Source organism: Aedes albopictus, chromosome 2 (genome assembly GCF_035046485.1).
Source record: "Aedes albopictus strain Foshan chromosome 2, AalbF5, whole genome shotgun sequence".
NCBI classification, from domain to species: Eukaryota; Metazoa; Arthropoda; class Insecta; order Diptera; family Culicidae; genus Aedes; species Aedes albopictus.
Genome location: NC_085137.1, coordinates 267,457,618 through 267,471,387, shown reverse-complemented (window position 1 = coordinate 267,471,387; position 13,770 = coordinate 267,457,618). Strand labels below are relative to the sequence as shown.

At 40.2% G+C, this 13,770-nt stretch overlaps 1 protein-coding gene and 1 long non-coding RNA gene across 7 annotated transcripts in view; one reads left to right on the top strand and one right to left on the bottom strand.

Annotated features, from left to right (window-relative positions):
- Positions 1-8,932: 8,932 nt before the first annotated feature.
- The window catches only part of LOC109402987 (liprin-alpha-1), a 545,355-nt gene continuing 540,517 nt past the window's right edge, over positions 8,933-13,770 (bottom strand). For all 6 annotated transcript variants that reach the window (XM_062854909.1, XM_062854913.1, XM_062854915.1 and 3 more), the window contains one exon: positions 8,933-9,242. In XM_062854909.1, the coding sequence (XP_062710893.1) occupies positions 9,156-9,242 (87 nt within the window). In that variant the 3' untranslated portion in view covers positions 8,933-9,155. The remainder of the gene's footprint in view (positions 9,243-13,770) is intronic.
- Positions 9,958-13,770, top strand: part of LOC134288983 (uncharacterized) — a 487,443-nt gene continuing 483,630 nt past the window's right edge. The window contains exon 1 of the long non-coding RNA XR_009998205.1: positions 9,958-10,587. This is a non-coding gene — a long non-coding RNA (uncharacterized LOC134288983). The remainder of the gene's footprint in view (positions 10,588-13,770) is intronic.

Here is a 13,770-nt window from a genome sequence, read left to right as displayed (position 1 = left end):
AGGAAAATCCACCCTGGATAAGCAGCCCACGTTGGATGGGCGGCAGCCTGTTCAACGCGGTGGGAATTTCAAATTTTATTCACCAAACTGCTCACTAATTGGTCTATGGCTCACCAGCTTACCTGATAATCGATCACCACTATTCACACTTTCCAAATTTTCTAAGCTTTTTTCAAAAGCTATTCTCTCGAACTCACCAAAATTATTCTAAACTGCTTGAAAAACAACAATTAATGAGATTATATGAGAAGTTCTACCGCGCACTTACTTCGAATTTAGTTTAGAAAAATCACAGTAAGCCTTAGGCACGTTTTCAAAAGCACTTTCAAATTTATCGACGATATGCGTCTTCACTATCGAAATACTCCACCAGAAATAAACGATCATCGCGTTGCGAATCGGATTGAGCTCCAACTAATGCGCAATTACTACCTTTTATAAGCTAGAGTGCTATTGTTCTTTTGAAATCAGTTTTGGAAAGAGTCGCGGTGATTTTCCATTGGAGACGAATTATCGGTGTTGAAAATTTTCCTATTTGGAAATTTCCATCGATTTCCTTTTTTTAATCTCATTTGGTTAATTTGCCTACATGTATGCAACTTTCCATTGATTGCTCGAACACGAAAACGATGAAAGCTTCTCATGCCGAAATATTACAAAGTTGTTTGCGGTCTCACATATAGGTGGCTTACCGTCGCTATACTTTTTCTACACACAAAATAAAATTAACACATACACGGGCAAATATATTAAGGTTACAAGGAAACGGGAAATCCGTGACAAAAAACGACTATCGGTTCAGCCTCGGGTTCAGCTTGTACGGAATCAAACCTACAAGAAGTTTCTGAGAAGCGCTGCTCAATTTCAAATCAAACCTTCTAATCTCGAAACGACTCGAGCCGGTTGGAGCCGGTGCTGAGAAAAGTAAATAAACCCTAGTTGGACCAGTGGTCTAAGGTTGTCTGATCAGAGAGACACGTGAATTACATAAAACTGGATTTTTTTTCTTGATAACTGTGCAAATTGCATCAAAAAATTTAGTGAAACGTTTTATAATATTACATGACAAAGGTAAATGATTTTTTAATATTAACGAGTGGATATTTGATACTATTATGTATTATTACGAAACATGATTAATTTCATACTTTTTCGTCCCGACCACATGTTAGTGACATACTATGAACTTCGGAAGAAGGTAGACGTGTCCTTCATCGAAGCTGATTTTCTAATTTTTTCCGAACAGACAATAAAGTGTTGCTGTTGTTGTTGCGTCGGGTTTTTGACCTTGCCCGTGGCGATTTTGCTGTTGCTGTGCTGCTAGGTGCTACCGACGAGTGCATCGGATTTTGTTGCAGTTTTCCGAACCTGCATTTTGGCTTGCTGTGCTGTGCTTGGCCGTTGGTGTTTTTAGCGGTGAACTTTGGTTGTTCATTGCGGTGTTAGCAGGTATGTGATTTTGTTTTTATTTATTTTTATCAGTGCTTTAGGGGCAATTTCTTCACCCTGGCTTAAGCGTTAAGCCAGGTTTAACTGTATGGGTAAGCCTGGCTTACCGGTTAAGCCGAGGTGAAGAAATTGGCCCTTAGGGCCGATTTCTTCACCTCGGCTTAACCGGTAAGCCAGGCTTACCCATATAGTTAAACTTGGTTTAACGCTTAAGCCGAGGTGAAGAAATCACCCCTTAGTGACTTTTAATCGTCGTAACAATTCAGATAAATTTATTGTTTTTTTTTTGTGATTTTCATCCTTTTTGACTGCTAGGATGTCTTTGACTACGACTACTGAGCCTTATGTGCCAGGTACGATCCCTTTTTCCCAGTATTTGGAGCAGCTTGAGTTTTTATTTGAGCACAATAATTACTCTGCTGACAGGTATAAGGTATCCTTTTTAGCCGTTTGCGGCACAGAGGTATACAACCAAGTCAAGCTTTTGTTCCCGGGTCAGAATGTTAGGGACTTGACCTACAAGCAGATAACAGATGAACTTAAGAAGAGATACGACAAGAAAGATAATGACGTGATTCATACATATAAATTTTGGACCCGTAGACAGGGACAGCACGAGAAATCTGAGGATTTTGTGCTGGCTGTGAAGCAATTAGCTGAGCTGTGTGGTTTTGGGGATTTTAAGGATCGTGCCATTCGTGATGCACTTGTGATAGGCACGTTTGATCGGCAGTTACAGAAAAGGTTATTTGACGAAGACGATCTGACAGCTGCTAAGGCAGAAAAACTGATCGTTAATCAGGAGCTGTCGACCGACAGAACTCGTTTTGTGAACCGTGATGATGATAAGAGGGTCAGTGTCGTAGCCAGATTGGGCAGGCGTCCAGATCGTGGTCCAGCCAGGCAATCTTTTCGTAGCAGGAGTGGAAGCTTTGATCGAAATCGACCTTATTACGATCGAAGCAGGAGCGGAAGCAGAAGATATGAAGACGATGACCCTGACAAAGTTTTTAGGTGTTCCTTTTGCCACAAGCCGGGACACACTAAGAAATTTTGCTTTAGGTTGAAAAGAAAGAGCCCGAAGAAAAGTCCTAGGAAAACCAGGCCATTTGTAAAGTTTATTGGTTCACCGAAGCCTTCAACCTCCCATACTTCGGGACTTTTTAAGCGATTGAAAAAGGACTTGGCTTCCGATTCCGAAGATGAGGATTCTCCTTGCATGATGATCAACACTAGGAATAAGGTAAATGAACCATGCTACGTAGAAGCATTGGTTCAGAAAACACGTCTGACTATGGAAATCGACTGCGGATCCGCTGAAAGCGTGATTTCCGAGACTCTGTTTTTGAGAAATTTTAGAAAATATCCCATAGAGGACAGTCGTAAGAGATTGTATGCTATTGATGGTAATCGACTTAGTATTTTGGGAAAAGTGAGGGTCACGGTACGCTTGAATGGTATTGCGGAAGATCTTTATCTGGTCGTGCTGCAGGGGGACAAAGACTTTGTGCCGCTCATGGGTCGCAGCTGGCTGGACGTTTTCTACAGTGGATGGAGAGACACCTTTTCGCGGCCAGTGGTACCAAATCGACGCGTGATTTCTTTGACGGATGCTGATGCGAGGGAAGAAGCTGTTGAGCAAGTGAAAAGTAAGTTTCCAGAACTTTTTGACAAGAAACTGTTGAACCCTATCGTTGGTTTTGAGGGTGACCTGATTCTCAAAGATGATTCACCTGTATTTAGGAAGGCGTACGAGGTACCTTTGAGGTTGAGAGATAAGGTTGTCGAGCATCTTGATGCTTTGGAAAAGGATGGTGTTATTACACCAATAGAGGCCAGCGAATGGGCTTCGCCGGTAGTTGTGGTGATCAAGAAAGATCAAGGAATTAGGCTTGTCATAGACTGCAAGGCCTCTATAAATAAATTGATAATTCCTAATAAGTATCCATTGCCATTACCGCAAGACCTATTCGCTGCACTTTCTGGTTCCAAGGTATTTTGCTCTTTGGATCTTGCTGGAGCATACTCCCAGCTTTTGCTCTCGAAGCGTTCCAAAAAGTTCATGGTGATCAACACCATTAAGGGCCTTTACGTGTATAACCGCCTTCCACAGGGCGCATCGTCGAGTGCCGCGATATTCCAAAAAGTGATGGACCAGGTACTGAAAGGGTTGGATAACGTATTCTGTTACTTGGACGACGTTCTAATTGCCGGTAAGGATTTTGAGGACTGCAGAAAGAAGCTTTTTTTGGTCCTAGAAAGGCTATTCGAACTGGTCGTGGTTTCCGATCATCTTACGCAGTTCCTCTCGCGTTACTAACGTACTGGACCAAAGCTAAGAAGTGCTCGCGGGTGACTCGAAGCCAATAATTTTCTGAACTTGGTTGAAAAGTGGATGAGCAGACGGAAAACATGAAATCACACAGAGCAACATCTGTGAATACATCAAGGATCTCCACTTGGTTTGGCCGGTAAGTTTGCAAGTGGTATCTGATCTGAAAATGACCAGAAGCAGCGACTGCCGAGGGCTCCTGTGTTAACCGTAGTGTGGCCAGCAAAAAAAACACCCGTAGAAGGCCGGCAGGGTACCCGGGTACCCACGAAATGGAAATGATCATATCTCAGCGATTTTTCCACCGATTTTAAAAGTTTCTGCCTCATTCAACTCAGAAACTCATTATCTATCGAGATCGTATTTGGTTGGACCGGTCCGATCACCATGGGTACCGGAAAATCCGGATTTACGGATCCATGTTTTTATACAATACAATATACGGGATTTTCGGTAGGTTAGTAACAATTTCGGTACCAAGCATCGTAAAATTGCTTTGGCATATTGTATCTGACTGGCCTGGAATCATAAAACGTGTTGACTTTGAAACTGTGATTTCGGAACACGCTTCTCGTGGGGCCATGGATGACCACAAACACTTTAAGATATCCTAGCCTTAACAATGTGGGTTTCAATATGGTATAAGGACATGCTCCCAAAAATATGGATTTTCCGAAAACCACGGTGATTAGATCGGTCTAACCAAATATTTTCCCGATATATGATGAGTTTCTGAGTTGAATGAGCTAAAAATTTCCAAAATCTATGAAAAATTGACGGAGATATGATCATTTCAATTTCGTGGGTACCCGGGTACCCTGCCGGCCTTCCACGTAATAAAAAAAATGAAGGAGCCCTTCCCCCTGCCCCTCCTCACTTTAAAATTCGGACAACCCCATTAACCGTTATGTGTCCGACAAATTTTTTGCTTTTTTTCTACACCGTGCTTTTTAAATGGGCGCTGGGTACCCGGGTACCCTGTCGGCCACATAAGGGTTAATAGATGTATATTCACGAGTTCTAAGATCTAACAGAGTTCCAACATCCTAGTCTCAACAACCATTTAAATATCGAGATTTGAAATTGAAAAAGGTACCCGGGTACCCTGCCGGCCACATAAGTGTTAACACTCCGCTTGCGAGCGAGAAAAGGGTGGTGCATACACTCAAACATTGTATATGGAAAGTGGTTGTAGTACGCGGTACCGGATATACACTGTGGTGCATAATTGATCGGACAAACGCCGATTTTCATACAAAATGGCCAAGTTTAAGATGCTGTAACTATGGTTTGCTTTGTTAGATTGAGCTCAATTTTTGACACGGAACTACAAATATGAAATATTAGATAATAGAAAGGCTGGCTAGGGTCAATATAAAAATAAACTTCAAGAAATGCAAGTTTTTTGTTGATAATTTGCCTTACCTGGGCCATGTTTTGACCGACACAGGTCTTTTACCATGCCCAGATAAAGTACAAACTATTCGCGAAGCTCGCGCTCCACGAAATGTTACGGAACTTAAGGCTTTCTTAGGTTTAATTACCTATTATTCGAAGTTCATAGCAAATCTGTCCTCCCGGATCAGAGTCCTCTATGGGCTTTTGAAAAAGAACGTACGTTTTGATTGGAATGCTGATTGTGACTTGGTTTTTAACCAATGTAAACAGTTTTTGCTAAATCCAAATGTTCTAGAGTACTTTGACCCTGACAAGCCTGTGATTGTGGTAACGGACGCATGCAACTACGGCCTTGGAGGAGTAATTGCTCACGTGGTAGATGGAGAGGAAAAGCCAATTTCTTTCACTTCGTTTTCTCTCAACGACGCGCAGAAAAAATATCCGATTCTTCACCTAGAGGCGCTAGCTGTCGTTAGTACGGTGAAAAAGTTTTACAAGTTCCTCTATGGGAAGAAATTCATAATCTACACTGACCACAAGCCACTGATTAGTATCTTCGGGAAAGAAGGTAGAAATTCTATTTCGGTAACCAGGCTTCAGAGCTACGTAATTGATCTCTCGATTTATGACTACGACATAGTCTACAGGCCGTCAGCAAAAATGGGGAACGCGGACTTTTGTTCACGATTTCCGGTTTCGCAGGAGGTTCCCAAGGAGTTAGACCGCGAATACATCAAAAGCCTCAACTTTACTGGAGAGTTTCCGCTGGACTACAGGAAAATAGCAGCTGAGACAAGGACGGATGAGTTTCTGATGCGGATCATGAAGTATTTGCGAGAAGGCTGGCCAGATCGCTTGGAAAAAAGATTTTTAGACGTTTACTCACATTACCAAGACCTGGAGGAGGTTAACGGCTGTATACTCTTTCAGGACAGAGTCGTGGTTCTCGAGCGTATGAGAAGAGACGTTTTGAAGTTATTACATAAGAATCATTCCGGGATGCACAAAATTAAGCAACTGGCCAGGAGAACCGTGTATTGGTTCGGAATGAACAGAGATATTGAGGAGTTTGTCAGATCTTGCCGCATCTGCCAAGAAACTACAGCATTGCCTAGACGTCCACCGTATTCATCTTGGATTCCCACAAAAAAGCCTTTTAGTCGAGTCCATGCCGACTTTTTCTTTTTTGAGAAAAAGGTTTTCTTGGTGGTCGTAGACAGCTATACCAAGTGGGTGGAGGTTGAGCAGATGAAGACAGGAACTGACAGTAAGAAGGTGATAAGGGTTTTTCTCAGCATCTTCTCTAGGTACGGGTTACCAGACGTTCTAGTCACAGACGGAGGACCACCGTTTAATTCTGAGCATTTCATCAACTTTTTCAAGGAACAGGGGATAGTTGCCATGAAAAGTCCGGCTTATCATCCGGAAAGCAACGGTCAGGCTGAACGTATGGTGCGTTTAGTTAAAGACGTCTTAAAAAAGTTTCTTCTGGACCCTGAAACTAGAAAACTGGACATGGACGACCAAATCTCATATTTTCTTATGAATTACAGGAATATTTGCTTAGGTTCCGACAGTACCTTTCCCTCCGAGCGCCTTCTTTCATACCGATCAAAAACAACGTTGGATTTGATTAACCCGAAGCACAGTTTTAAGTACAATCTAACAGAACCAGACAAGGGTCACAAAGATGCATGTTTGACTAACGAAGACAAAACTCATGACCTATTGACTAATCTGCGTAACGGAGATTTATTATTTTATAAAAATCCAAACAAAACCGATATTAGACAATGGCTACCGGCTAAGTTTATAATGTACATCTCTCCAAACGTTTTACAGATTTCACTGGGCGGCCGGATCGTTTCGGCGCATAGACGTCAACTGAAGATCCCTGAAGACTCTCGCCGCCTGCCCATTCGCCGTTTTGTTTTGAACGTAGAGATTAATTGATTGATTTGTCTTTATTTGAGAGACTTTCATGAACGGAGAAAGTTCGACACAGCTTTCAGCAGAGCCAAGCAATAGCAATAACGCACGCAACAGCAATAAACGAAAAAGGGGTGAAGAATCCATGTCTGAAGATTCCGATTCAGACTTTTACGGCTTTGCGGCTGACTCCTTTTTATTTGAGGAGATTTCCCGGTTTGATCGGCAATCGTTTCAGAGTTTCAATTCTACGGATTCTGCAACAACCTCTGAACAGCGGGCTGTCGAAGCTAATCCTGAAGGGAATGTGCAACCTACATCGAGTGCTACAGTAAATAGGCATAGTAAGAGAAGAAACAAAAAGCGAAGATTGCATGATTATGTTTACTACTAAGAATATTTAGTTTTCGATTATTTAAATTTGAATTTTAAATTGTTCTATCGATCATTAGCATGAAATTTTGATTTTGTGAATTAGTAACTAATAGTTTGCTGTCAGAAATTAGCAAAATAGTAAACGGAAACGAAAATGAATTTGATTTTAGTACTGTAGCATGTTTTGACCAAATGGGAGAGGAGCTGTGGTGGCATGCGCCACACGGTATTACTGCCGAACCCTCAGGCAGGGTTCTCAGCATACGCTGAGTGCACTGAGCAAGATAGGGTCTGAGCGATGTACAAAATAGGAGAATAAACGAGTTGTTATCTTACTACGAACTTGTTCACACGTATTTTTATTACAGTAGACGTTCGCTCGGTGCAAACGGTTTAACTGCAAGGCTTTTTAACTGCAAGTCCGCTAAGTGCAACAATTTTGCAGTTATCGCACCGCTACCCGTCAAAACGAAACGTCAACAGCGATGCGATGTTTTTCGCATGTACTTTTGTTGCAGTGCGATGTTTTTCGTATGCACATTGGCTGCATTCTGCAGCAACTGACAGTTCTTTGACGTCTGTCAGTCGTTGCAGTTATCGAATTTTATTCGCTAAGTGAAACGTAAACATGTTGCAGTTATCGAACGTCTACTGTATCACCAATCGAAACCTCCAACTACGGTTTACTGTACATAGCAAAGGTGTGCTCTACGGAATCTCCCATGGAACGATCCGGTTCAACTGCCTCCCTACGAGCAACAATGTGCACTAATAAGTCTACAACCGCTAGCAAGTCGTCGTATTATGCTGCAAAGACTTTTCATTTTTGATGTTATCAAGGGCAATATCGACTGCACCTCCCTTCTCGAGAACGTAAGACTCTATGCGCCTACTCGTCAGCTCCGAAATCGGCAACTGTTGTGGATTCCTGGCCACCGCACGAACTACGTATTGTTTAACCCGTTGGATTTTTGTTGTAGATTGTTTAATCAAGTGTGTGACGTTTTCGATTTTAATACAAGTAAACTAGTTTTTAAGAATAGGACTAAGTTTTTTTTAAACAGTCTGTGTGACAATTTTTGTCAGAGATGTAGTAGCAAATAAATAAATAAAAATAAATAGATATGCAGCAAACCTCCGCTTTCTTAATCCGCTTGAAATATCTGCCCGAACTGCTGTCGAGATCATCAAAAGATGGATAGATGCCATCTTTCCCGTGCACTCTTTGATCAGGGATATCATCTCTCTTCAGACAAAGATGATCTCTAGCTCAGATGAGTATTGTAAAGCCTGTGTAAAATTGACTCAAATAATTTCACTGAAATTACCAAAAACTGTTGAAAAACATGTTGAAAAATTACAAAATTAAACTCATGTCATAGCAATTGTGAATCCCAAGAGAGCCTCGTACGCGGTAATCGGTTGTAATAAAAAGCTTTTAAGTTCGAATACTGCTTGTAATATTTTGTTAGTTTAATTCCATCCTATCTGTTTATAATACAGCATAATAGTTTACTCTTACTTAATTGTGTACTATTTTTAAAATTTATGCAATATTTACAGTGATGATATTAGTTACTATATTGCCTTGAGGCATGACTAATGACAATTGCTGAAGTTATATTAGCTTCTAATTAAGTTATTCTTGCAGACTAGATATATTTGCATTGTGTCAGGATTTCAGTTGCTCAGCATCTATTCGCCTATCCGTGGCAAACTCAAGTAGTTTATTATATTCTGTCTCTAGTGTTTGCCTTGCCTAAAAAGAAAAATGATTAATTAAATCATATGCGTTTTAAAATGTATTATCGTTGCGGTTGAAACCCGAAATTTCCCCACACGCAACAACCGACTTTTTCTCCAAATCCATACGTGAAACCTAACGTCGGATATAGTGTGCTGGATAGCGGACCTGGTCCTCTATCCAGCGCACTTTGCCCGACGTACCACGTGTCAAAAATTTTGATTTTCAACTCTACGAACAATATGTTACATGTTAAGAGAAGTTTGACACTGAATGGCATCACAAGTTGTGCTTGTGGGTTTACATTAGAAATCCTCTACAGAGATGAGCGGATGTAACATATGTTGATTCGGCTACGCTGCTTGTTTTGTTTACAACAGCTTCCAACACTTGCTACAATGCTAGATATTCAAACTTTGTGCGTGACTTTGTTGTTGTGAAAGCTGTTTTGTTTACGCTTGCTAAATATGGTCGATCTTTTTTTTCCTAAATTCTGAAGAAAAAACAGCGCAATCGAAGAAATCTGAAATGCATTGCAAAGAATAGTGCTAATCATATTGGCAGAAGTGAATCAAGCAGGAGCAATGGAAGTTTTTTCGAGAAGAGCAGCTGCAAAAAATTTTTCGTGAGAGCTTTTGAAAGCAGAATTAATTGAATTTTATCTATTTTACTGAGTGCACATATGTATGCTGTGAAGTTGAGGGATGGCGGGGTTCGATATCACTGGTTGTAATCAACCCCCCCGTAACTTGACAGATGAGCTCAGTTTCGCGTACCTACTTGCAAATCGCAGATGTCGCTACTGTTCGTAAACAACGGGTCCTTCCTTCACTGACGCAACAATTTTTGTCCATGCGAAAACATCTTTTTGTTTCGTGGTGAGTGGAAGCCAACAAGAGGCTAGCGCTTCGTATCAAAAGGACGTATTCAACAGACGTGCAAAAACTAATGTTCATTAAATTGAAATTATTTTGATTTTTCTTTTTGGTGTTGTAAAAAATGTAATAAAACACATGTTTAAACGGTCTTCCATATTAATTGGTGACTGTGCATGCTAGACCAAACCGAAGATCAAACTCGAAAAAAAATCTGCAAATGATTATTTTTAACTTCCATTTTGGATTGGCCACCAGATATGTAGCTGTAAAATGTTAGCACAAGTATCCTAATTTATTACTTGCTGGTGCTTAATAACCGCGCTAGAAGAAAACACGAGTTTCTTATTAATTTTATAAAAGCCGACTATTTTGCCTTTACTTGTTTTATAGATATAATTTTCGCTTCTAGTAAACAAATTCATCATGCCGCACTTAATTTGCATTTACCTACCACAAAAAAACGGAAACAACAAATGTTTAATGTTTTAGTATTTTTTTTCGGTTTGTTATTGTCGGTTTTCGTCCTTATCAAAAGTAGCGCTTGCCGCTTTGAATCTGACAGTACCACCCGGACCAAAATTTTTAGGTACGCTGACGTTGTTCGGCAGCTGTCAAGTAGCTCCCGGGTTGGTTGTAATCAACAGATACATGGAATTCTTTATTCAGGACTTCAAGACAGATAATCGAATGTTTCCTCCCATGACAGCTACAGTGCTCCAAGTGACCTTCCACGTCAGTACCTACTATTATCTCCGCAGGATATCACCACATCTCCCTCCCTTTAGATTCGATGGACGTCTTATTGCCTTTATGATCTCCGCAGGATATCACCACATATGCCATCAGCTTTTTTATAAAAAAAATTGATAATAAAATAATTATAATATATTATCAGTTTTGATAAAAATCAAAGTCCGATTGCAGCTCACTTTGGAAGCTGCGAACTTATATGCTCTTTGGCGATAAAGTACCCAAATGTAAGTAAACGAATGTTGAAATCTTTTACACCAAAAAAAAAAACAAAAAAAAATAAGCGCATATACATTGTTGAGATATTGATCCTTTAAATTCATAACAGTAATGTTCATAATAAACAAAAATGAAACATTATAGAGTGAAATTTGTGCAAATAATATTTCTAAATTCCTTGCTGAACAATATTTTTGTGAAAATTGCCCTTTTTGGATTTGGCTTATCCAGAGAAATTTTCCAACCTGGGGCGGAGCAACCCGGGAGCTACTTGACAGCTGCCGAACAACGTCAGCGTACCTAAAAATTTTGGTCCGGGTGGTACTGTCAGATTCAAAGCGGCAAGCGCTACTTTTGATAAGGACGAAAACCGACAATAACAAACCGAAAAAAAATACTAAAACATTAAACATTTGTTGTTTCCGTTTTTTTGTGGTAGGTAAATGCAAATTAAGTGCGGCATGATGAATTTGTTTACTAGAAGCGAAAATTATATCTATAAAACAAGTAAAGGCAAAATAGTCGGCTTTTATAAAATTAATAAGAAACTCGTGTTTTCTTCTAGCGCGGTTATTAAGCACCAGCAAGTAATAAATTAGGATACTTGTGCTAACATTTTACAGCTACATATCTGGTGGCCAATCCAAAATGGAAGTTAAAAATAATCATTTGCAGATTTTTTTTCGAGTTTGATCTTCGGTTTGGTCTAGCATGCACAGTCACCAATTAATATGGAAGACCGTTTAAACATGTGTTTTATTACATTTTTTACAACACCAAAAAGAAAAATCAAAATAATTTCAATTTAATGAACATTAGTTTTTGCACGTCTGTTGAATACGTCCTTTTGATACGAAGCGCTAGCCTCTTGTTGGCTTCCACTCACCACGAAACAAAAAGATGTTTTCGCATGGACAAAAATTGTTGCGTCAGTGAAGGAAGGACCCGTTGTTTACGAACAGTAGCGACATCTGCGATTTGCAAGTAGGTACGCGAAACTGAGCTCATCTGTCAAGTTACGGGGGGGTTGGGGCGGAGTGAAGAAGACAAAGAAAACCAATTCCGCAAACGTCAAACTGCTACACACTTAAAAAAGTCTAGACGAACATTTGAAAAGGGCCTATCTGCTTTTTGTAAACAAACATGTTTCTGTCTTTGTAGGGCCCATCTGCATCCACCCACGCACATCAACACCCTTAACAGATAGCATGAAGAGCACTCTTTCTGATAAGGGTGTTGATATGCGTGGGTGGATGCAGAAAGGTCATACAGAGACAAAAACATGTTCGTTTACGCAAAGCAGATAGGCCCTTTTCAAATGTTCGCCTAGAAGTATGCACACAACCTATCAACAAAAATAAATTGTTGAAAATTTTAGTTGTAAATTTACCTAAATCCAGATTCCAACTCGAGACCCGTCGATTGTCAGCCGCATGCCTTCCTATCTGCGCCATCCTAGAGATGATGAATTGCAGCGCTCAAATCAAAACATAAACTTCCCGTGGTTTAATAATGATCAGACTTCGACTCCTATTCAGCAGTGGTGAATTAGCACAGCATTATGGTTAACGACTGAACAACAGATTAGTTCAGTTGTTGTTCAGTAAAAACCACGTGTTTTTCATCATGTACTCTGAGTCGAAGTTTGATGAAACGAAAGCGCTTATTTGACTTGTGAAACACATTATACACAGAAAAAAAACTGTTGTGTAATATATAATAAAACCACAGACAAACAGACGTAACACTTGCGAAATTTCCATCGACCACGCTTTTAACGATCATTTTAAATTTTCATAGTTGTGTCTTTCACAACCAGAGGCGCGCGCATCGTTTTTCTATGCGTTTGACGTTTCACACTAGCGCCTTCTGTTGACGATATTGCACAACACAGTGATTCGTGCAACTTTTCCTCCAGGTGCTGGTAGTGTGAACTGGGCGACGGATTTATAAAATCGTTCAAGGTGTTACGTCTGTTTGTCTGTGATAAAACGGTATCATATGTCTAGCATACAGGTTATGATTTTCAGATTAGTAATCTTATCATAAAATGGATTTTAAATCGATGATACAACGAATCATATCGATGATTGATGTTATCATTATTGAAGTTTCAATGATAGACCAAATAGGTCGTTAAGCATCGTTACCATTCAAAAATGCCTTTTTTCGCGAACGAAAATTTTCGGGAATTGTACATGTTACAATCAGTTTATCATTGATTTGATGATACAGCAAATCATAAAAATAAGGGGCGATTATCTGCTTTACCAACATGAAAAAAATACACCCCTACGGATTTTCGCCGGATTCTGTCAAATTGGTCTACCATTCAGAGAACCATTGTTTACTTTTGCAGTTTTTTTTTATCTTTTCTGGTGTGTTTGGGATTCGAACTGGTCGTGGTTTCCGATCATCTTACGCAGTTCCTCTCGCGTTACTAACGTACTGGACCAAAGCTAAGAAGTGCTCGCGGGTGACTCGAAGCCAATAATTTTCTGAACTTGGTTGAAAAGTGGATGAGCAGACGGAAAACATGAAATCACACAGAGCAACATCTGTGAATACATCAAGGATCTCCACTTGGTTTGGCCGGTAAGTTTGCAAGTGGTATCTGATCTGAAAATGACCAGAAGCAGCGACTGCCGAGGGCTCCTGTGTTAACCGTAGTGTGGCCAGCAAAAAAAAAACACCCG